The sequence below is a fragment of the Microcaecilia unicolor genome, chromosome 1 (assembly GCF_901765095.1).
Source record: "Microcaecilia unicolor chromosome 1, aMicUni1.1, whole genome shotgun sequence".
NCBI classification, from domain to species: domain Eukaryota; kingdom Metazoa; phylum Chordata; class Amphibia; order Gymnophiona; family Siphonopidae; genus Microcaecilia; species Microcaecilia unicolor.
The window spans coordinates 749,134,304-749,159,194 of record NC_044031.1 but is presented as its reverse complement, the minus strand read 5'-3'; the positions used below and the strand labels follow the sequence as shown (position 1 = coordinate 749,159,194).

The 24,891-nt window shown below is 46.7% G+C and overlaps 1 protein-coding gene across 1 annotated transcript in view; it reads left to right on the top strand.

Annotated features, from left to right (window-relative positions):
• RGMA (repulsive guidance molecule BMP co-receptor a) overlaps positions 1-24,891 on the top strand; it is a 106,912-nt gene that overhangs the window by 38,897 nt on the left and 43,124 nt on the right. Inside the window, exon 2 of the mRNA XM_030189720.1 lies at positions 7,038-7,156. Coding sequence (XP_030045580.1) covers positions 7,038-7,156 — 119 coding nt within the window. The remainder of the gene's footprint in view (positions 1-7,037; positions 7,157-24,891) is intronic.

Sequence of the window (24,891 nt, the reverse complement as noted above, 5' to 3'; positions counted from 1 at the left end):
TACATGGCCCCATCCATTCTCCCATTGATGCGGTGAAGTAGTCCTGTGCCCTTAGCAGAGAAACACCCCCAAAACATAACATTTCCACCTCCATGCTTGACAGTGGGGACGGTGTTCTTTGGGTCATAGGCAGCATTTCTCTTCCTCCAAACACGGCGAGTTGAGTTCATGCCAAAGAGCTCAATTTTTGTCTCATCTGACCACAGCACCTTCTCCCAATCACTCTCGGCATCATCCAGGTGTTCACTGGCAAACTTCAGACGGGCCGTCACATGTGCCTTCCGGAGCAGGGGGACCTTGCGGGCACTGCAGGATTGCAATCCGTTATGTCGTAATGTGTTACCAATGGTTTTCGTGGTGACAGTGGTCCCAGCTGCCTTGAGATCATTGACAAGTTCCCCCCTTGTAGTTGTAGGCTGATTTCTAACCTTCCTCATGATCAAGGATACCCCACGAGGTGAGATTTTGCGTGGAGCCCCAGATCTTTGTCGATTGACAGTCATTTTGTACTTCTTCCATTTTCTTACTATGGCACCAACAGTTGTCTCCTTCTCGCCCAGCGTCTTACTGATGGTTTTGTAGCCCATTCCAGCCTTGTGCAGGTGTATGATCTTGTCCCTGACATCCTTAGACAGCTCCTTGCTCTTGGCCATTTTGTAGAGGTTAGAGTCTGACTGATTCACTGAGTCTGTGGACAGGTGTCTTTCATACAGGTGACCATTGCCGACAGCTGTCTGTCATGCAGGTAACGAGTTGATTTGGAGCATCTACCTGGTCTGTAGGGGCCAGATCTCTTACTGGTTGGTGGGGGATCAAATACTTATTTCCCTCTGCAGAATGCAAATAAATTCATATACTTTCCACAATGTGATTTTCCGGATTTAATTTGTGATGTGCTATCTCTCACTGTTACCAATAACCTACCCTTCAATTATGGGCTGCTCATGTCTTTGTCAGTGGGCAAACTTACAAAATCAGCAAGGGATCAAATACTTATTTCCCCCACTGTATTGTGTTGTTTATGTGATGCATAGTAAAACTATGTACTTGGCAGTTGTGGCTAGGAAGGGGAAGGGGGACCTTATGTACTAGTTGGCCCAGAGGAATAGCATTGGGCTTTAATTCTGGCAACCTGGGTTCAATTCCCACCAGGGGCGTATCTGCGTGGGGCCACAGGGGCCTGGGCCCCTGCAGATTTCGCCCTGGACCCCCCCTATCGCCGTTAACCCTCCCCCGCCTACCGCCAACCCTTTCCCCGCCTACCGCCGTCACCTACCCCGAGGTCCGCTCCTGACGGTTTTTTAAACTATTACTTCAGCTGGCTGGGGACCCCAACCCCCACCAGCCCAGCCAAGGTCTTCTTTAACTTCTTCATCCTCGTGCTGTTAAAGCTGCATGATGCATCCTTCTAATTGGACGGAGTTTGACGTCGCAGCACGTTGTACGGACGTCAACGTGCTGCGACGTCAAACTCCTTCCAACTGGAAGGATGCATCATGCAGCTTTAACAGCACGAGGATGAAGAAGTTAAAGAAGACCTCGGCTGGGCTTCAGCTGAAGTAATAGTTTAAAAAAACGGCAGGAGCGGGGGAGGAGCCAAGAAGGCGGACGTGGCTTGTTGGAGCTCTTCGAGGCTCGCTGGAATGCCTTTTGCTTGATATATTCTATCTCTAAACATTTCCTTATTATTTTATATTCATAATGCCACATACCAAGCGAAAGGGGGTGGTCAAACGTTTGCCGTCCACAGTTGAGCCTGCCCGTTTAGTTCAGACGACTCTCGAGTCCTTCACTACAAGCACGCCGCGAAACAAGGAGCTGAGGAGCCCTGCTGTGGGAACGTCCGATGAAGCGGCGATTCCCCTGGGGCATGAAACCACTCTATCCTCGCCCGATCTCAACCCCCCTCCGTGCCCTGCAGAATCCAGGATAGAGGCGGAGTTCTTAACGACGTCTGAAAGCGGCGCCGAGAATTATTCCTTGGACGGCGCTTCTCCTGAAATGGCTGCAGTGGAAGTTCAACAGGAGCCTTCGACTCCCGCAGAGGTGACCCTGAGTAGTATCTGGGCAATGTTGCAACACCTAAACAGAACTACTCTGAAAACTGCTTCAGAAACTACTTCCCTGGTGGGTAAAGTGGACTCTCTCAATGAAGCAATTGAGAAAGTGCGTCAAGAGGTAAACTCACAGAGAAAAGATTTTCAACAAGACATTAATACTTTAAAAAATGTAACAGAGAGTTTGATTAAGGACAAAGTTATTTTACACAATAAATTAGATCAACTGGAAAATTATAATAGACGACTTAATCTGAGAATTGTAAATTTTCCAAAGATCCAGGAATTAAGTGCTCTTGAACTCTTTAAAAAATATCTGACTGAGATTCTTAATTTCTCCTCTGAAATGATTCCTCCGATTAACAAGTTGTACTATCTCCCATTACCGCAAACAGAGGAGCAAAAGAGAAAATCAGAGAAACAAGATGTACAATCAAAGGGATTACAAGAGTTGACTTTATTTTTGGAACAGAGTTTGACGGAAGTCCAAACACGTTCTACTTTGTTGGTATCCTTTGTTTTTGAAAGAGATGTTAACTCTATCTTTAAGTTGTATTTTAGAAATGCTATAAAAGAATTTTTGGGTGCTCGTGTTTGGATATATCCAGATGTAACAAGAACAACTCAAGATAAGCGTAGAAAATTTCTAGCATTGAGAGAAGAGACCAAGCTACTAGGTGCTACTTTCCTATTATCTTATCCTTGTAAGTGTTTGATAAAATATAAGGGGAATAAGTATACGTTTTTTGATCCGGAACAGCTTAAGAGTTTTGTTAACTTAAAGAGAATTGCCCAGGGACCCTCAGATGAGAGTTTTGAGAGAAATGTATAATACCGTGGCTAAAACGTCCAGGCCTTATTCTTTTGAATTATTGTGCATAATATGTTCTTCATAACTTTCTAGATCTTCCCCCCTTTTTTTTTTTAGTGGTCTAAGAAGAGAATTTAAAATGTTTTTTTTTTTTTCCTTTTTTTTCTTATAGAAATGCCTTTAAATGTATTTTGCTCTCATGTTACTTATGCAAGTTGGTGCTTGTGTGTTAAATGTAAAATCTATAAATAAATAAATAAATAAAAAACCGGCAGGAGCGGACCTCGGGGTAGGTGACGGCGGTAGGCGGGGAAAGGGTTGGCGGTAGGCGGGGGAGGGTTAACGGCGGTGGGGGGGAGGGTTGACAATGACGACAGCAGGGGGGGCGGCGGCGGGGGGGGGGTTATAATGTGCCCCCTCACTCTAGCCCCTGCCCCCCCTACCGCCGAACCTCAGATACGTCCGATTCCCACTACAACTCCTTGTGATCTTGGGCAGCTCTATTGCCCCAGGTACAAAAACTTTAGATTGTGAGCTCTCTAGGGACAGAGAAAGTACCTGCATATAATGTGTACAGCACTGTATGTCTAGTAGACACTATAGAAATGATTAGTAGTAAGGGGATGGGACTTCATATACTGCCTTTCTGTGGCTACAATCAAAGCAATGGAAGGTTAAGTGACTTGCCCAGAGTCACCAGGAGCTGCAGTGGGAATTGAACCCAGTTCACCAGGATCAACGCCCAATGCACTAACCACTAGGCTACTCCTCCACTGCAAAATTCCAGGTGCCAGTGATTTTTCTTGTGCTCAGACCTGTGCAAAAGTATGCAGCTGTTAACAGTCCAGCGCTTTGTTCCTGTACACCTCCCCCTCAGTTCGCTCTCTTTCTTTAACCCATGCTTTTTATGGAACCCAGAAAAAAATTTTGCGAAGTCTAATATACGCACAGTAAAGAAGAAATGGGGATGAAATCCCTACTAAAGCTGACTGCAGAACGGAGCCAGGGGCGTAGGCAAACCTGCCATTTTGGGTGGGCTCTTCCCACCCCCACCCCTGTACATACATACAATGTAGTGTTTTCTTTAATGACCCAACGTCTGCCCGTTTCTGTCTGAACCCCCTCCCCCGGTCCTATCTCAGAGGTGCGGGAGGATTGTCAAGTCCTCCTGCGCTTCCACCCTATGATCAAAGAGAATTGTGTGCTTAAATTTGCATGCAATTATTTCTGATCATAGGGGCGGTAAAGCCCCCGCACTGTTCCAGCGCTATTTTTAGAGCGCTGTTTGGAAAAGCGCGGGGCTTTTATCTGCCCATTAGACCCAGTGGCGTAGCCACAGGTGGGCCTGGCCCACCCATTTAGGGCTCGGGCCCACCCAACAGTAGCACATGTTTAGCGGTAGCTGGTGGGGATCCCAAGCTCAGCCAGCTGAAGGCTTCCCCCTGATGGTAACGAAAACACTACTCTCCACAATACTGGCACCTGCTCATGCTCAGTTTTCAGCGCATGCCTGCTGCGGACTGCCAAGGTGGAAAGAAGTGTTTTCCCACCAGCTGAGATATTTTTTGGTGGTGGTTGGGAGGGGGGAGAACACTTGGTACCCACCCACGTCTTGCCTAGGCTCACCCAAAATCTGTTGTCTGGCTACGCCCCTGATTAGACCTATGTCTACTGTGCCAGATTTTTGGGTGGGCCAGTTGGTGGGATGGGTGGGCATAAAGCCCCCCATCCCAGGGGTTCAGGCTGATGATGTCTTCAGTTGGCAGAGCTTGGGATCCTCACCAGTTACGCCAGGTTTATTTTTTTTTATTTACATTTGATATATTGCTAAATGGTGCATAAGAGCATAAAGTGAACAAGCCCAGGCCCCTGGTTCCCATACCTGCCTTAGAGATCCCTCAGCCAGTTGCATTTCCAGGAGATTCTCAGGGTCTTTTGCACATATAGAAAATGAAGTACCTCATTTTCTCAGGCTCATTTTCGGGCTCATTTTCGAAAGAGAAGGACACCCATCTTTCGACACAAATCAGAAGATGGGGGTCCTTCTCACAGGATTGCCCAAATCGGTATAATCGAAAGCTGATTTGGGGCGTCCCCAACTGCTTTCCCTCGTGGGGACGACCAAAGTTCATGGGGGCGTGTCGTAGGCATAGCAAAGGCGGGACTTGGGTGTGCCTAACATATGGACGTCCTCGACTCATAATGGAAAAAAAAAGGGCGTCCCTGACCAGAGCACTTGGACGACTTTACCTGGTCCTGTTTTTTTTTTTTACGACCAAGGCACAAAAAGGTGCCCAAACTGACCAGATGACCACCGGAGAGAATCGGGGATGACCTCCCCTTACTCCCCCAGTGGTCACTAACCTACTACTACTACTACTACTACTATTAAACATTTCTATAGCGCTACTAGACTTACGCAGCGCTGTACAAATTAACATGAAAAGACAGTCCCTGCTCAACAGAGCTTACAATCTAAATTGGACAGACGAACAGACAGCTAGGGGTGGGGAAATTGCAGTGGTAGGGATGATAAGTGAGGGTGTTGAGTAAGAGAGTCATGGTTAGGAGTCGAAAGCAGTAGTAACCCACTCCACCCTAAAAGAACATCTTTAAAAATATTTTTTGCCAGCCTCAAATGCCATACTCAGGTCCATCACAGCAGTATGCAGGTCCCTGGAGCAGTTTTAGTGGGTGCAGTGCACTTCAGGCAGGCGGACCCAGGCCCATCCCCTCCTACCTGTTACACTTATGGTGGTAAATGTGAGCCCTCCAAAACCCACCAGAAACCCACTGTACCCACATCTAGGTGCCCCCCTTCACCCGTAAGGGCTATGATAGTGGTGTACAGTTATGGGTAGTGGGTTTGGGGGGTTCAGCACACAAGGTAAGGGAGCTATGAACCTGGGAGCAATTTCTGAAGTCCACTGCAGTGCCCCCTAGGGTGCCCGGTTGGTGTCCTGGCATGTCAGGGTGACCAGTGCACTACGAATGCTGGCTCTTCCCACGACCAAAGGGCTTGCATTTGGTCGTTTCTGAGATGGGCGTCCTTGGTTTCCATTATCGCCGAAAATCATAAACGACCAAGTCTAGGGACGACCATCTCTAAGGACGACCTAAATTTCAGGATTTGGGCGTCCCCGACCGTATTATCGAAATGAAAGATGGACGTCCATCTTGTTTCGCTAATACGGGTTTCCCCGCCTCTTCCACCGGGACGTTTTGCGAGGATGTCCTCAGCCAAAGTTGGGCGTCCCTTTCGGTTATGCCCCCTCCCACGTATCCTAATTTAAACATATCTCAAACAGAATGGGCTGTGGAGTCCTCAGGACAGGTTTGGAAACTTTTGATTCAGTCCTGCCTACCAGAGGAATGTTTCTGATGTTAGCATCCACGAGCAGACTAAATTGTTACTGCTAGCATGCACAGGGGCCAACTTGATTGGAGATGGTAAATACTGCACAATACTGAACAGGGTCTCTGGACACTGTTCAATATTGGAGGGGTGCTCTGCACCCACAGAGCTGGCACTTAAGCCACAAAATGAAATTCAAAAGCATGCAACATTGCAAATGGCTTTCGCTGCATCTCTTGAGCAGAACAGCCTTGCCCTCTCAAACACAGCTGGCTGATCAAGTGACATGTTTTGAACGCAGGGATGCCCTATTGGACGGCTGCCACCCAGTCAATCAAAACGAATTAAAAATAAAACCCAGAATGGAAATGCATGTTTGTTGAAGCAATTGACGCACAGAAAAACCTAAAGAGATTCGGAGGCCCTCTTTAATGCATAAGAAGCCATGCCTTTGCTCTGCTTGCCCTGGCTGTCTGCTGCTCTAGGCATTGCCGTTCCTTTTTCCATTAGCTCTTTGCAGAGAGGCTCCTCTCATTCCTTGGCAGGCTCGGGTTTCTGGAGTATAATGGATTGAATTCATGCCTCCTCCTCCCCTCCCCATTGGTGCAGCCCGGCGGAAGGGAAGAGCCTGCCAGTGGCCCTGCAATCATGATTCACTGCTTTGTGCTGCCTCGTAGGGAGGGGAGAATGTGGGGACTGGGCTGGCTGCAGTCTTGCTGGGGTGCTGTGCTGTGCAACAGGTCTCTCTGGCTTGAGGGTGACTTGATGTTTTTCTCTTCTTCTTCTTCCCTCCTTCTCTCCACCCTTCTTCCAGGGAGAGGATAGCGGTTCTAGCCCAAGCTGGATGGATGGGTATGGGGAGAGGGGCAGGACCCACAGCCCTGGGATTCGTCCTCCAGATCCTCACCGCTTTCCTCTGCATCTTCCCTGCAGGTAAGGAGAAAAAGCTTCCGCGACTTGGCTCGCCGGCACTAGATTTGAGCTAAAATGCAAAGAAATCAATGAAGTAGCCACACAGACAGGGGTCGATTCCATGCAGCCACCAGCTCTGGGTAGAAGAAAAGGTTCAAGTCATCTGAGCTCCATGCTATTTGGTGTTGCAGGGGTCCGGGTGGCGGTGTTTTGTTTGCAGATCTCTCCGGGGCAGGGACCCTCATCTCTTATCCCAGGTTAAGCGTTGTAAGGACAATAGAAAAACCCATTTTGCTGGCTCGCTGTTTACCTGGTTAATACACAGAAAAAAAGGGTGGATGGTGATGTGCTTAGGGAGAGGGTAACGTAGAAAGGTGAAAAACACATCCTTTTAGATTTAAGGAGCTGGGGGGAGCAGGCTGTATGGATTTCCCTGTACCATAGATTCTCTTCCAAGGGCTTACATCTGTCAAAAGAAATCCGAAAGCAAACTAGGGAAAAAAAAAATCCTAGACATTTCTTTTTTAACAATTTTTCCTGGCATGACTCGCCTCCTAGCACCGAACTTTTTTTTTTTTTTTCCTGGATCTGGAGCAGAAAGGGGGCCAGTTACGCGTGTTTGGGTATGATTTAACTCCTTGTTTATTTTATTTGGGGGTGGGGGGGGGGGGGGGGGGGGGGAGACAGGGCCACGCAGAGAATCAAGACTGTGAGGCAGCCATCTGTTTCTAATGAATCCCCTTTTAGATTTTCACAATATTTTTGGCAGCTGGGTTGCCCGTGAATTCCTCCAAGCCCTGAGCCCCTTGTTGTTGTTGGGGGAGGGGATGGCAGGCTCTGCACATTTTTCTCGCCTACCTCGGGGGGGGGGGGGGGGGGAAGGCAGGAAAAAGTCGAATCTGCACCAGATCAGTCGCTTACAGTAAGTAACACATGGTCAGAGCTATGGAGGTTCCCCCCCCCCCACCTTCTAAATGGCTGATCATTTGTATTAATGCAGATGTTGATTGCCTGCTGGGGGGGGGGGGGGTATTGTTTAATGTCTGAATCTCCCTGCGCTTTTCCTAATGCACTGAGGAAACCTGCCACAGCTTCCAAAAGTGGACCCCGTTCATTCAGCCTTCACGGTTGCACCTTTTATAAAAGTTTTGATAAAGAAAGGGAGCTTTGCAAATAAATCGGAATACGTTGCAAGGGACTGACTGCACGGCTAGGTTGAGTAACTCTTGAGGAGCTCGATAGAAATCTGCAAATATTTGAACGGAAGCTCTGTGCAGCTCGTTCAAGGCAAGTGGTCTCCTTGTCTGGCAGGCACCCTGCTGCCCACCCGCAGTGGCCCAGGACCCGGCTGAAACCATGGCTATATAGCTTTAATCGGGCCAACAACTTGCAAGCAAATAAAACCAGGGGCAGGCCACTTTCTCAAGCAGATAAAACCCAGATTATTCGATTTAAAGGGCTGGTGTTACCCTGTGCCTCCTCGGTAATTGCGTTTAATGCTTCCTAATTTAGATAACTCTTCTCAGATCTGTTCGCTCTTTTTTTTTTTTTCTTGAAACCACAGATCCATTTGCAGGCAAGGAGGGGATCGGCCACGCTTTTTAAAAAAAAGTATATTTCCATTGGAAGTAACAAGCAGCTGTTTTCTAAAATAAATGGCTAGCTTCGTGGCTGCATGGTTTATTTTCCATAAAGGTCAAGCTTATTGGACATTTTTCTGATAGGGTGATAAACGGCTTTTGTCTGCTGCAGGGATCAAGGGAGAAGAAGGAGCCCCAGACCAGGCTCTTGTAAGAATCTTCCTCCCAGGCCTTAAAGCCACCTTGTTGCTTCCAGGGCCAGACCTGAGACACGACTCCATGGCATCAATTGCATTAAAATGTGGTTAAAGGGAAAGGAGGAAAGTGAATAAAACCTGTAGAGATCTGAAATGCCTGTAGCTTATCAAGGCCGTATTACCTGACACCATAAGCGCCGGGGTTGTGATTGAGAGGGTGGGAACAAAATATTTACATAGAAAAAAGTTTAAAGGTGCCTAGGGCCAATATCAGAGCCTGCATTTCTTGGATATTAGGAAGGTTTCTGTCCAAACCAACCGTTAACCTCTCTGGTAGTCTTCCTCTCACTTCTAGGAAACAGCCTTGAGGGGCTGGGGCCCAGTTATTTATTTATTATTGGGATTTATTTACCGCCTTTTTGAAGGAATTCACTCAAGGCGGTGTACAGTGAGAATAGATCAAACATGAGCAATAGACAATTACAGCAGTAAAAATATTCAAGTAACAATACAAAGTATGGCGTGGTATACTACCCGCAATGACCACGCAATAGAACACTACAATTGGCAGTGAAGGGTAAGGCAAAGTTGTAACATATAGATGAGCAAGAAAGCAGGAAGAATTAGAAAGTAATGTGACTGATTTGAAGAAAGTTGCACATGAAGTCAGAGAGATGGTTATTTATTTTTATTTATTGCATTTGTATCCCACATTTTCCCACCTATTTGCAGGCTCAATGTGGCTTACAGAGTTTTGGTAAGACAGTCATTCCAGGATATCAGATACAATTAGTAATGTACTAAGATTAAGTAATGGAAGAGAGAAGGAAGGTGTTAGGCAGGCTAGTATAGAAGGTGGACTTTAATAACTGGGTGGGTTGGTGAGGTAGTCTTGTAAGGTTATGGGTTCTCTTTGTAGGCCTTGTTGAAGAAATGTGTCTTCAGAGATTTGCGAAAATTAGTTATTTCGTCAATGGTTTTCAGGGCTGTAGGTAATGCGTTCCACAACTGCGTTAAATATCATCTCAGCTAGGGTAGGAATGGATAAACGTCCCACTGCAGTATGTGCAGCCTGAGTCAATCCTTGTGTGTGTGAGTGAGACTAAAAAGTTAGTTACTTCTTTCGTTAAAGGCTTGGTTGAAGAGCCAAGCTTTCACCTGCTTCCTGAAGTAGAGATAGTCTTGTGTTAAGCGGAGCCTTTCAGGCAATGCATTCCAGAGTGTGGGGACTACACCTGAGAAGGCTTGCTTGCGGGTATCACATCGTGTAATGTCTTTTGGAGAGGGTGTAGTTAGTGAAAGTCCTTGGGAGGACCTTAGTGTCCTTGGCGGTGTGTGGAGGATCATCCTATTCTTCAGATACTCGGGGCCATTTCCTTTTAGGGCCTTGAAGATCTGACATAGAGTTTTAAATTTAGCCCTGTATTGTACTGGTAGCCAATGAAGTTTTTGCAAAAATGGTGTGATGTGGTCACGTTGCTTGCAAAGTTCTATCAGTCTTGCTGCTGCATTCTGAATCAACTGGAGCTGGTGCAGGCCCTTTGTAGTCAGACCATTGTATAGTGCATTGCAGTAATCCAGTCTTGATGTTACCGTGGCATGCACAACTGGGATAAGGTTTACCTTTTCGATGTAAGTTAGATGATAACACTTAATCTCCAATTGATTTTGAAGCTATTGGATAGAAACAGAGAAAACTTGTAGGCAGATAAAGACCATATGGCCTATCCACTCTGCCCACCCATGCCGTCTACTCTTCCAATCATTCCCTTAGAGATCCTATGTATTTGTCCCCAGCTCTCTATAATTCAGATAACTGTTTTCGTCTCCACCACTTCCACCAGTAGGCCGTTCCACAAATTCACCGCCCTTTCCGTGAAGAAGTATTTCCTCAGGTTACTTCTTAGTCTATCCCCTTTCACCTTCATCCTATTCCCCTTCATTGCAGAGCTTCCTTTCATTTGAAAGAGACCATCTCCTGTGCATTTATGCCATGGAGGTATTTAAACGTCTCTGTCACCCCTCTTTGCCTTTCTTCCAAAGTGTACATATTAGATCTTTAAGTCTGTCCCCTATAGGCTTTATGAAGAAGACCACTGACCCTTTTAGTAGCTGCCCTCTGGACTGACTCCATCTTCTCTCTATCTTAATATTCATTACAACACTGTTGTAGATAAGCAGTGCTGATCAGGTGGTCAAAAAATATTCTGACCTGCAACTGGGGGAAACGTACTTTTGTACAAGATCAATGTAGCAGTCTGGGCATCGGCCTCTTTACCCTGAAGAAAATCTTAAGGGTCCCACATCTGCATCGTTTAGTTACAGATTAGGCGCACGACTGGTAAAACACCAACAGGTCCCATGCAGTGGTCTGGTCGAAAGAAATACCAGCCAAGTAAAAACGTTCTTAAATATGAAAAATGTTTTTTATTTGGATGATTTACGGAATTCGTTGGATAGGAAAAAGAATATGGGACCAGGTTAAAGAGAACGACATGGCACTCGGCACCTAGAAGCCTGTTTGTACAGTGCTCAAGTTTGCCAGCCTTCCTGAGTTATGTAACTAAATGTCAAGAGATGTTCACTTAATTTATCGTTCTATACACAAAGATATATATTGGGGCCAAATTTAAGGGTGGCTGAGCATTCAGCCCTTTCCCATGAAGGTACGAACCCATATGTGATGTCTTCGCTTCCAAATTTTGCAGAATAGAAGCCCAAGGGGTTTGCTTCAACATTCTGTCTATAAAAAAAAAAAAAAAAAAACCCTGACTGCCCAGTGTCCATAGCTAGTCAAAGTGGCTCATAAATCCCCATGGAACTGATCATTCAGTATCCAGAGGTATACGTAGGCTTCGTGTTTCCCCTCTTACAGCCCGCTCTAATGAACTTCATAGACTACCAGGTTTAGTCATCTGACCCTGGGATTGAGTCTTCATCAGGAGAAGACCACAGGCGTATCCCTGTGAAAGTTTCACTTCATTCCCTGTTTAGAACCACAGAACTAGAAATCTGTAGCACTTCGGACAAAACAGAAAGGAAGTCGCTGGTTCTCAGATACCGAGATATGTTTTTCTTTGTTTGCTCAACATAGCATATTTAAGATACGTTTCAAAAACAATTCTGGGACAGAAAACATGATAGAAAGACAAAACTCTTCCTGTATAGCTCGTAATTTTGATAAAGGTGTTTGTCCGCACAGTTGCTTTGCATGCAGAAAATAAAACTTTTAAAGTTGTGCAGCTGTGCATGAGAACAAGCAACACAGTAGATGATGACAAATCTGTACGGTCTGTCCAACAAGATAAAACTCATTGTATGTGCTACCTGTCCTTGATTTGCCATTTTCAGGGTACGACCGTAGAAGTCTGCCCAGCACTGACTTTGCTTCCCAGTTACCAGTGTTGCCACCCAATCTTTGCTAAGCTTCTGTGGATCCATTCCTTCTAAACAGGATTTCTTTGTGTTTATCCCATGCATTTTTGAATTCCATCACCGGTTTCATCTTCACCACCTCCCGCAGGAGAACATTCCAAGTATCTACCACCCTGTCTGTGGAAAAAAAACACTTCCTGACATTTTTCCTCATTCTCTCCCCCCCCCCCCCCCCCCCCCCCCCCCCCCCACTTCAACCTCAATTCATGTCCTCTAGTTCTACCGCTTTCCCGTCTCCGGAAAAGGTTTGTTTGCAGATTAATAACTTTCAAATATTTGAACGTCTGTATCATATCTCCCCTGTTTCTCCTTTCTCCCGAGGTATACGTGTTCAGGCCAGTAAGTAACAGAAGATAGCATGTACTTACATGCACGCTGCGTGTAAATGTTTCTGGGGCATGGTTTGGGTAGAGCAAAGCTTGTGCGTGTGTGTATACTCTGAGCGTGTACATTACATTTGCACTGTGTGCAGAGTTGGTGAAAAAGTGTACATGAGCATGTCTTTAATGAAGACATCTGGGCACCATTATCTTCTGTATCAAATAGGCTTGAAATAGATCTCTTCTCGGGCTTCTCACATAGGTGTCCTTTCATAAAATCGGACCCATTTCATTTACAATAGACCAAGGGTTCTCAACCCGGTCTTTGGAACACACCCAGCCAGTCAGGTTTTCAGGATGTCCACAATGAATATGAGCTAAATACGTGAGAGAGATTTGCATTCAATGGTGGTAGTAGGTACACAAATCTCCTCTTTGCATAATCATTAGGGATATCCTGAAAACCTGACCCTGCTGCTTTCCCTCATGGACCGGGAGTGAAAGCCAAGGTCCTAGAACGGGGTGAGCAACCACAGTCCTCAAGGGCCACAATCCAGTTGAGTCTTCAAGATTGGTCCGTGGCCCTAAAGGACCGTCCCTGCCCAGTTGAGTTTTCAGGATACCCACCATGAATATGCAGGAGATAGATTTTGCATTCACTACCTCCATTCTATGCAAATCTGTCTCCTGCATATTCATGGTGGGTATCCTGAAAACCCAACTGGCCGTGTGGTCCCTGAGGACAGGGACGGTCCTCGAGGACCACGAACAAATTTTGAAAACTCCCAACTGTTTTGTGGCTCTTGAGGACTGTGGTTGCCCACCTTGTTCTAGGACCTTGGTTTTCACTCCCAGTCCTCGCAGCAGGGTCAGGTTTTCAGGATATCCCTAATGATTATGCAAAGAGGAGATTTGTGTACCTACTACCACCATTGAATGCAAATCTCTCTCACGTATTTAGTTCATGCCTTTCTAGTTACGAGGTATTTCCCTGTCCCTAGAGGCCTAACAATCTAAGGGGCCCGTTTACAAAGCTGCGGGAGGGCTAATTTGTGGGTACCATGCCCAAATCGGCAGTATTGCCGGGGTAGCACCGGCGCCCGGCGGTAATTCTGAGTTTGGCGTGCCCCAAATCCCGTGGTAGAAAACGTTTTTGTATTTTCTACAGTGGGGTGGGCGTTCCCGACGGTAATCGGTAACGTGCCCATATTGGAAGCGTGCTGCACGGTTACCACGCAGGTATCGCATGAGCCCTTACCACTAGGTCAGTGGCTGGTGTTAAGGACTCAGGCTGAAAATAGGCACGTGCTAGGTTTAATTTTTGCGCACGCCCATTTCCCATCCCATTTTAAAAAATGGCCTTTTTCCCAACCGCAGTAAAAAGTGGCCCAGCGCCCGCACTCCTGCAGGCCGCTTTTTACTGCGGCTTTGTAAAAGGATCTCTAAGTTTGTACCTAAGGCAATGGAGGTTTAAGTGACTTACCTAAGATCACAAGGAGCAGCAGCGGGATTTGAACTCAGGTCTCTCAGGTTCTTAATCTGCTACTGTAACCACTAGGGCTGCTACTCCACTCCACTTGATAGGGATACCCTGAAAACTGGTGGCTGCCAAGGACTGGGTGGGAAGGCAACTGCTCTGGGACCTTCATATATGAAATCCTTAGGTCATTGTTTGTTTCACCAGATAGACCTACTGCGTAAAATTGAGGACAAGGATAAGCCATATTGGGCCGTGATTTTTATTTATTTATTTGTTTGTTTTTATTTATCTGTTGCATTTATACCCCGCTCTTTCCCGCTCAGTAATTTTTTATTTATTTTTTTATTTTTGTTACATTTGTACCCCGCGCTTTCCCACTCATGGCAGGCTCAATGCGGCTTACATGGGGCAATGGAGGGTTAAGTGACTTGGCCAGAGTCAGAAGGAGCTGCCTGTGCCTGAAGTGGGAATGGAACTCAGTTCCTCAGTTCCCCAGGACCAAAGTCCACCACCCTAACCACTAGGCCACTCTTCCACTGTTGCTACTATTTGAGATTCTACATGGAATGTTGCTATTCCACTAGCAACACTCCATGTAGAAGTCGGCCCTTGCAGATCACCAATGTGGCCGTGCAGGCTTCTGCTTCTGTGAGTCTGACGTCCTGCACGTATGTGCAGGACATCAGACTCACAAAAAAGCCTGCGCAGCCTTCTACATGGAATGTTGCTAGTGGAATAGCAACATTCCGTGTAGAATCTCCAATAGTATCTATTTTATTTTTGTTACATTTGTGCCCCGCGCTTTCCCACTCATGGCAGGCTCAATGTGGCTTACATGGGGCAATGGAGGGTTAAGTGACTTGCCCAGAGACACAAGGAGCTGCCTGTGCCTGAAGTGGGAATTGAACTCAGTTCCTCAGTTCCCCAGGACCAAAGTCCACCACCCTGACCACTAGGCCACTCCTCCACTGTTAATGTGGCCGCGCAGGCTTCTACATGGAATGTTGCTAGTGGGATAGCAACATTCCATGTAGAATCTCCAATAGTAGCAACATTCCATGTAGAATCTCCAATAGTATCTATTTTATTTTTGTTACATTTGTCCCCTGCGCTTTCCCACTCATGGCAGGCTCAATGTGGCTTACATGGGGCAATGGAGGGTTAAGTGACTTGCCCAGAGTCACAAGGAGCTGCCTGTGCCTGAAGTGGGAATCGAACTCAGTTCCTCAGTTCCCCAGGACCAAAGTCCACCACCCTAATCATAGTACGGAATTACATAGTATCACAGAAAAAACACAGCTGTAGCAATAGTAGAGGTATGATGTGGTTGTTAGGAAACAGGTTGAGATAGGTGAAATGGGCAGGAGATGTAGGGGTAGGAGAGGTGTAGAGTGGGTTCATAGTTTAAGTCTGGTCATTTGGGTAGGCTTGTTTGAAGAGGTAAGTTTTTAGCAACTTCCGGAAGGGTAGATTGTCGCTAACTATTTGTATGTAACTAATTGCTTTTGCTGGCTGTGAAAATAATACGTGAAAATTTGAACTCACGACTAGAGAATGTGCTGTTACAGTTTCTGGTCAAATATTCTGGGAACATTTTGCCGTCAGCGCTAAGGTTTGAAACTGATTATTTAAAATTCCATAAGGGAATTAAGACTTTATTTGCCTAATGTTTTGATATGTTTCCTTTCATTTTATTTAAATTGGTTTTTCTTGGCTTTGTAATGATTTAATGTCTCGTGCTTAGAATTGCAGATTGTGAAATAGAAATTGTTTTAATTAATAAAAACGATTGAATAAGGCTATGGATATATTTTAAGTGGCACCTGCATTGGATCGCAGTGTGTAAGGTGGCCAGAGCTGGGGGTGACTCCACAGAAAATGTCAAGACCTGGTCTTCAAAGCAGGATATGTGATAACTAGTAAAAAAAGGCCCGTTTCTGACACAAATGAAACGGGCGCTAGCAAGGTTTTCCTCAGAGAGTGTGTGTGAGAGTGACTGTGTGAGAGAGAGAGTGAATGTGCGAGTATGTGTGTGTGACAGAGGGAGAGTGAGACTGGGTGCGAATGTGTGTGTGACAGAGAGAATGTGTGTGATTCTCCTCTCTCCCCTGCCACCCCCTCCAGCCACCCAGCGATTCTCCTCTCTCCCCTGATTACCTCTGTCGAAGCAACCATGTTATTGAAAGCCCTGCCCGTCTCTAGCCTTCCCTTCGAGTTCGTTCCCTCAGAGTTCCGCCCTCGCGGAAAGAGGAAATGACGTCAGAATGTGGTTTTGCAACTGACCCATTCTATCAGACTAACCTAAAATACGTTTTAAGTAAACACAAAAAGTCAGTGGGGAACTGAGCTTGCATGTACCTAACATGACAAGTTGGCTGTGAATTTCGGTAGGCTTTTTGCTTTGCCGCAAAGCATGCTGGGACTGGACCCAAGGTAAAGGGATGCTGTAGGAAAAAGCTCACTGAAAGGTAGAGGAATGGATAGATTTCTCTTAGTGCCTCAGCTCCTGGCGGCTGTGTCTGTAACCTCTACCTGCACTTTGGCCAGCTCAATTTCACTAGGATTCAGAAGCTTCGGTGTTAAGATTCATCAGCAGGTTTGGTTTGGTTTGACTCCTTAGATCTGGATAAAATCGGAACACAATGGACTCCTAACCTGGGGCTATTTAATTTTTCTTATTATTTTTTTGGTGTCCACAGAAATAATTTCTGTGATCTCTGTACAGATTATGGTAATAAAAATGAGCATAGCAGATGTTTAAAAAAAAAAACTTGAAAAGCTTCTAAGGTGAGATATGATCTAGAGAGGTTTTAGATTAAGTTGTCCATGGTATTTGAGGTTAAGACTTAACTTCTTCCATTTTAATTGTGATCCACTGTACTATGGTTGTTATTATGAAAGGTGGATTGTAAAATGTATTAAATCTTTGACTTTGTGCGACCTTGGGGAGAGTCTTTCATTACCTCCGCTGTTCAATTAGAAGCAGTTACTGACTTAAACTAGTTTAGGGACAGAGAAAGTACCTGCATGTATACTAAATGTAAACCAGTTTAATTGTACTTCACAAAAATGATGTCTCAAATCCATGACCCTATAGACAATCAACGTCTTTTGAAGCGTGGCTTATCTTTTTCCTCTAATTAAAAGAACATTTGTGTTCACCAAAGGGCAACACCAGCTTGCTCTGAAGAGACTTTTCAGAAAGAGGATTTGGCTGGTAAATCTGTTCTTTACTTGGGGCTTTCCCTGCAGGCCAGTCGTTTTTTCAAGAGATCCGCAGTGAATTTGTATATAATATAGATAACTAGTAAAAGAAGCCCGTTTCAGAGCAAATGAAACGGGCCCTAGCAAGGTTTTCGTCGCCAACACCCCCCTCCCTCCCTCCCTGGCCAACCCCTTCGTTGTTCTGGCATTGCTCCGCCCCGAACGTCATGACGTTTGACGCGAGGGCTGGGCCCCGAGCGATTTCCCACCCCTCCGCCTCCCTGCCTCCCTCCCTGCCAACCCCTTCGTTGTTCTGCCATTGCTTCGCCCTCGAGGGTGGAGCCCGGAGCGATTTCCCACCCACCCCGCCTCCCTCCCTACCAACCCCTTCGTTGTTCTGCCATTGCTCCGCCCTCGAGGGTGGGGCCCCGAGCGATTTTGGTGGCTTCACCACCACGAACCTTCGAACCTTTTTGAAGGAAGTCAGAGCTTGGCTTCACTGACGTCAGTGTCCTCAGAACATTGAGGGTGAGTTTTATTATAGTAGATCTGGGCCTCTAATATCTCATTGCAGGGGTAGGCAGCCTTCAGTCCCGTGCACAGCCGTTCACACGGGGTTTTCAAGATACCCCTAATGAATAAATTTAAGGTAATTGCACACAGTTGTAGAAGTGTGCATACAAATCTTATTTTGTGTATTTTCATTACGGGTATTTGGAAAACCTGAGTGTATTGGTATGTATGGGGAGTGGAGGTTATCATTCTGGATATCTTGAAATCCTGACTGGCTGTGGGGACACTGGGATAAGTTTGGAAAGTGTTGGGAACGCCAGTAGCTGGAACCAGTGGCGTAGCTACGGGGAGCCTTGGGGGCCTGGCCCCCCCCCCAAATTAGATTCGGGGCCCCTGGTTTGGCTGGTAGGGGTCCCTAACCCTCACCACCTGAAGCTTTTCTCCAGTGCTGTTCTCTGCACATTGCCTGCCCTGCTGCTTCTCACGTCGCGTGCATGCTTGGTTTTACTAAGACCGATCATGCATGTGACGTGAGAGGAAGTTAAAAACCGAGCATGCACGCGATGTGAGAGGAAGCAGGGCAGACAATGCGCAGAGAACAGTGCTGAAGAAAGGTTTCAGCACCCCACCAACCCAAGGTATGTGGGGTTGCAGCAGGGAAGCGGGCCAAACTGTGCCCCCCCCCCCTAACTTTGGGCTCCGGCTGCCCCAAATGTTGAGAGGTCTGGCTATGCTCCTGCCTGTAACTATCGTGTCAGCCCTCTATTTGCATGGGGAAGAGCTAGTGTTACCAAGTCTAACTGCTTATATTTTCATTAATATCACAGAGAAGGGTGGTGGATACCTGGAATACCCTCCTGGGGCGAGGTGATGGGGACAAAAAACAGTGACAGAATTCTAAAACATGGGATGAACACAGAGGAGCCCTATACAAAATGGATGGAATCAAAGCAAAACTTAAATGAACTTCACACTCTAAACAGGGCATTTCCATGGACAACTCTGGCCCAGTAGGGTGGCCAGACTGGATGGACCATACAGGCCTTTTTCTGCATCATTTACATGAACTGGGGGGGGGGGGGGGGGTCGAGATTCGAAGCTACACCAGGAAATGGCCTAGGGCTGCCTGAAATACCCTCCCAGAGGCAAAAACTATGGTGAAATTCAAAAAGGAGTGGGATAAACACAGATGGTTCTTCATTGCAAGAAGATGGAAAACAATGCACCAGTGTAGTCTGCAGGGATCAGCCCAAAAGAGCTGTGGAGTGTCTGGATAATGCTCCCAAGAAGGGGGGGGGGAGAGGGGCGTTACCTGCATGAAGTGGCTGTCCGAACTCAATACTGAATGCACCTTTTCGTTCATTATCTGCCATCACCTACCATGCGGCCATGTGCTCCTGCCGCAACGCACAACATGGATGCATCTCCCACGGCCTCTTGGCAGGATCTGTAAGCTAAGTTTAAACAGGTGACTTTTATTTTGTCCTAAAACTTGCATCCCGTAGAAACGGTGCTCTAGAACTTAACCTCTTCCTCTATACGATTCCTTATTATGTAACATCACCGTGTAACCGTTTACACCGGAATTGGCGAACGCCTTTACGGTACTACGTAAGCCACATTGAGCCTGCAAATTGGTGGGAAAATGGGGGATACAAATGTAACAAAATAAATAAAAGTTATCCATGGGTCCCTGCCTGGTACCTTCACCTTTTAAACACACATGAAAAAAAACAGGGCCTCTTTAAAGGACTTTCCTTCCCCTTCCCCCAGCAGAACTGAAACCTGATCTAATCCCCTCTGCACATGCGGAAATTTATTGCTCTGTTGGGTTTTACTTGAGAGCAAATTGCCATGTCTTTTATTTTGGGGGCTCAGTCTTAGGAGCTGTCTTCCATCCTGGGGCTCCTTTCTCAGGGCCGATTTTCACCCCCCCCCCCCCCCCCCCTTGGAGCCCAGTTAGAGGGGGAGGGGAACCCTCTACCATTTTCTGGGATCCTTTTGTTATGCAGAGTAATAACCCAGGCTATTGTGCAGGATTCTTGATTAGCAGTTCAAAGGCGTTTGCCAGAAGGATGTATTAGCTTCAGAGCTGCACAAGGACTTTTCACACTGACTTGCACCGTTCAGCTCTTTCAGACCTCCCCCCCACCCCTCCATTATTTAAATTCAATTCATCATGCTCCATTCATGCTATAAAATCAATCCATCAAGGGGGCATTTTGCTGTTGTTTACCTAAATGGGGTTTCCTAAACTATGAAAGCAGCAAGCTCCTGGCCAGTCTGAAGGGATTTTGAAGGCGAAGAAAAGGCCAACACTGCAGGGAACTTATCCTATGAGGTCTGAAAAGTGCCGGAATGTTCTATACAGCTCCTAGTAGTTCGGCAGCCCTCTTTGTTACAAGTCCATGTGGGGAGGTGACATTTTTTAAGGACTCCCACCATCCTTTCATATAAAGAGTCCTTGGAGTGAGGCATTTTAAGTGGAAAAGGATTTTTGTGCAGGAATTGCCATTCCAAGGTATGTTACAGTTTTGTGGCTACCCCACAATAATAGCAGATGTAACAGCCAGCACGGTTAAAAGATGAAGTGAAAGAGGCTGTTAGAGCCAAAAGTGCATCCTTCAAAGAATGGGAAAAGGATCCGAATGAAGAAAATAAGAAGCAACATAATAAGCGCTGGCAAGTCAGATGCAAAATACTGATAAAGAAGGCTAAAAGAGAATATGAAGGAAAACTTGCCGCGGAGACAAATAGAAACACTTTTCAGGGCCATCAAACTTATAAACGGCAAGTGTCGTACTCACTCGCAAATGTGCAGTAGAGACCCTCTCTGCCCCGCCCCCGCGTCAATACGTGATGACGCATTTGCGAGGGACAAAATCGCCGTCGCTAACGCTCCCCCACCCGGAGTCGCCGCCGCCACCCACCCTCCACCCGGCCTGGCCCTCGCTCTACTATTGAAACAGCGAGGGAACGCAGCACACAGCTCTGCTGAGCTGCAGTCCTTCCTTCTTCTCTGCCTGTGTCCCGCCCTCGACGACGTTACATCACACGAGGGCGGGACACAGGCAGAGAAGAAGAAGGAAGGCCGACGGCAGCTCAGCAGAGCAGAGCTGTGTGCTGCGTTCCCTCGCTGTTTCAATAGCGGAGCGAGGGCCCGGCCGGGTGGAGGGGTGGGGGCGACTCGGGGGGGTGCCAGCGACTCGGGGGGGGGGGGGCGAGCTCGGCGGCGGGGGGGCTTTCAACCCCCCCCTTTCCTATACTAGCCCGTTTTTACGGGCTCGACGGCTAGTCAGAAGCAGAAAGCCTGTGAGGGAATCCGAGGGACTGTTAGATCATGAAGGAGCAAAAGGGGCACTCAGGGAAGACAAGGCCTTAGCGGAGAGTTTGAATGAATTTGTTGCTTCGGTTTTTATGGAAGAAGATGTAAGAGATCTACCTGTACCAGAAATGGTTTTCAAGGGTGATGATGCAGAGGAGCTGAAAGAAATCTCAGTGAATTTAGAAGACGTACTGAGCCAAATCAACAAGTTAGTGTGATAAATCACCCGGACTGGATGGTATACACCTGAAAAGAACTCAAACATGAAATTGCCGATCTGCTGTTAGTGATCTGTAACCTATCATTAAAATCGTTCGTAGTGCTTAAAGATTGGAGGGTGGCCAACGTAAGGTCAATCTTTAAAAAGGGTTCCAGGGGTGATCCAGGCAAGAACGGTAAGCCTGACTTCAGTGCCGGGCAAAATAGTGTAAGCTATTATAAAGAAAATTACGGAACACGTAGACAAACATAGTTTAATGGGGCAAAGTCAGCAAGGGTTCAGCCACGGGAAGTCTTGCCGCACCAATTTGCTTCATTTCTTTGAAGGTGTGAATAAACGTGGATAATGGTGAGCCGGTTGATGTAGTGTATCTAGATTTTCAGAAAGCTTGTGACAAAGTTACTACTTACTACTACTTAGCATTTCTATAGCGCTACTAGGGTTACGCAGCGCTGTACAAGTTAAAACATGGGGAAGGACAGTCCCTGCTCAAGAGAGCTTACAATCTAAGGTAACAAACTATGTAGTCAGTGTAGGTATCATGAATGGGGAAGGTGGTTAGGCGCCAAAAGCAAGGGAGAAGAGATGGGTTTTGAGTAAGGACTTGAAGATGGGCAGGGAGGGCGCATGGCATATGGGCTCGGGAAGTCTGTTCCAGGCATAAGGTGATGCGAGGCAGAAGGGACGGAGTCTGGAGTTAGCGGTGGTGGAGAAAGGTACAGATAGGAGTGATTTGTCCTGAGAGACTCCTGAGAAAATTAAAAAAATCATAGGATAGGAGACATACAGTGGTGGAAATAAGTATTTGATCCCTTGCTGATTTTGTAAGTTTGCCCACTGACAAAGACATGAGCAGCCCATAATTGAAGGGTAGGTTATTAGTAACAGTGAGAGATAGCACATCACAAATTAAATCCGGAAAATCACATTGTGGAAAGTATATGAATTTATTTGCATTCTGCAGAGGGAAATAAGTATTTAATCCCTCTGGCAAACAAGACCTAATACTTGGTGGCAAAACCCTTGTTGGCAAGCACAGCGGTCAGACGTCTTCTGTAGTTGATGATGAGGTTTGCACACATGTCAGGAGGAATTTTGGTCCACTCCTCTTTGCAGATCATCTCTAAATCATTGAGAGTTCTGGGCTGTCGCTTGGCAACTCGCAGCTTCAGCTCCCTCCATAAGTTTTCAATGGGATTAAGGTCTGGTGACTGGCTAGGCCACTCCATGACCCTAATGTGCTTCTTCCTGAGCCACTCCTTTGTTGCCTTGGCTGTATGTTTTGGGTCATTGTCGTGCTGGAAGACCCAGCCACGACCCATTTTTAAGGCCCTGGCGGAGGGAAGGAGGTTGTCACTCAGAATTGTACGGTACATGGCCCCATCCATTCTCCCATTGATGCGGTGAAGTAGTCCTGTGCCCTTAGCAGAGAAACACCCCCAAAACATAACATTTCCACCTCCATGCTTGACAGTGGGGACGGTGTTCTTTGGGTCATAGGCAGCATTTCTCTTCCTCCAAACACGGCGAGTTGAGTTCATGCCAAAGAGCTCAATTTTTGTCTCATCTGACCACAGCACCTTCTCCCAATCACTCTCGGCATCATCCAGGTGTTCACTGGCAAACTTCAGACGGGCCGTCACATGTGCCTTCCGGAGCAGGGGGACCTTGCGGGCACTGCAGGATTGCAATCCGTTATGTCGTAATGTGTTACCAATGGTTTTCGTGGTGACAGTGGTCCCAGCTGCCTTGAGATCATTGACAAGTGCCCCCCTTGTAGTTGTAGGCTGATTTCTAACCTTCCTCATGATCAAGGATACCCCACGAGGTGAGATTTTGCGTGGAGCCCCAGATCTTTGTCGATTGACAGTCATTTTGTACTTCTTCCATTTTCTTACTATGGCACCAACAGTTGTCTCCTTCTCGCCCAGCGTCTTACTGATGGTTTTGTAGCCCATTCCAGCCTTGTGCAGGTGTATGATCTTGTCCCTGACATCCTTAGACAGCTCCTTGCTCTTGGCCATTTTGTAGAGGTTAGAGTCTGACTGATTCACTGAGTCTGTGGACAGGTGTCTTTCATACAGGTGACCATTGCCGACAGCTGTCTGTCATGCAGGTAACGAGTTGATTTGGAGCATCTACCTGGTCTGTAGGGGCCAGATCTCTTACTGGTTGGTGGGGGATCAAATACTTATTTCCCTCTGCAGAATGCAAATAAATTCATATACTTTCCACAATGTGATTTTCCGGATTTAATTTGTGATGTGCTATCTCTCACTGTTACCAATAACCTACCCTTCAATTATGGGCTGCTCATGTCTTTGTCAGTGGGCAAACTTACAAAATCAGCAAGGGATCAAATACTTATTTCCACCACTGTATGTCCTTCTGTGAATTAGGAATTGGTTATTGGACAGAAAACAGAGGGTAGGGTTAAATGGCCATTTTTCTCAATGGAGGAGGGTGAATAGTAGAATTCCACAGAGATCTGTACTGGGACCAGTGCTATTTAACATTTATAAATGATCTGGAAATCAGAGTGATGAGGTGATTAAATTTGCAGATGACAACAAAACTATTCAAAGTTGTCAAAATACATGCGGTTTGTGAAACATTGTAGAAAGAACTAAGGAAATTGGAAGACTGGGCATCCAAACGACAGATGAAATTTAACGTGGACAAATGCAAAGTGATGCACATTGGAAAGAACAATCCAAATCGTATTTACCTAATTCTAGGTTCCACCTTAGGAGTCAGCACTCAAGAAAAAGATCCAGGTGTCATTGTAGACAATCCGCTGAAATCTGCCCAGTGTGCAGTGGCAGCCAAAAATGCAATCAGGATGCTAGGAATTACTACCGTGGTTCCCCGAAAATAGGACATCCCCCGAAAATAAGACCTAGTAGAGGTCTTGCTGCAATTGGAAAATATAAGGCCTCCCCCAAAAGTAAGACCTAGCAAAGTTTTTTTTGTTTTCTTTTAAAGCAGGGCCGCCGAGAGCCGGACAGGGGTCCCCCTCCACCCGCCCTCCGTCGCTCCCGGAAGTTGGAACTAACCTTGAACGCCTCCTTTCACCTTCGCACTCGCAGCAAGCAGCAGCGGGGCAGACCTCTCCTTCCTTCCATGCCCCGCCCTCGCCTGACGTAACGTCTGCGAGGGCGGGGCACGGAAGGAAGGAGAGGTCTGCCCCGCTGCTGCTTGCTGCGAGTGCGAAGGTGAAAGGAGGCGTTCAAGATTAGTTCCAACTTCCGGGAGCGACGGAGGGCGGGTGGAATGGGGGGCCCGGCGACCTTGGGTGGGGGGGGGCGACCTTGGGTGGGGGGGGGGCGACCCCGATGTTTCCCCGAGAAATAAGACATCCCCTGAAAATAAGACCTAGCACGTCTTGGGGCGCAAAAATTAATATAAGACAGTGTCTTATTTTCGGGGAAACACGGTAGGAATGGGATGCAAAATAAGACCAAGAAATATTATTATGACTC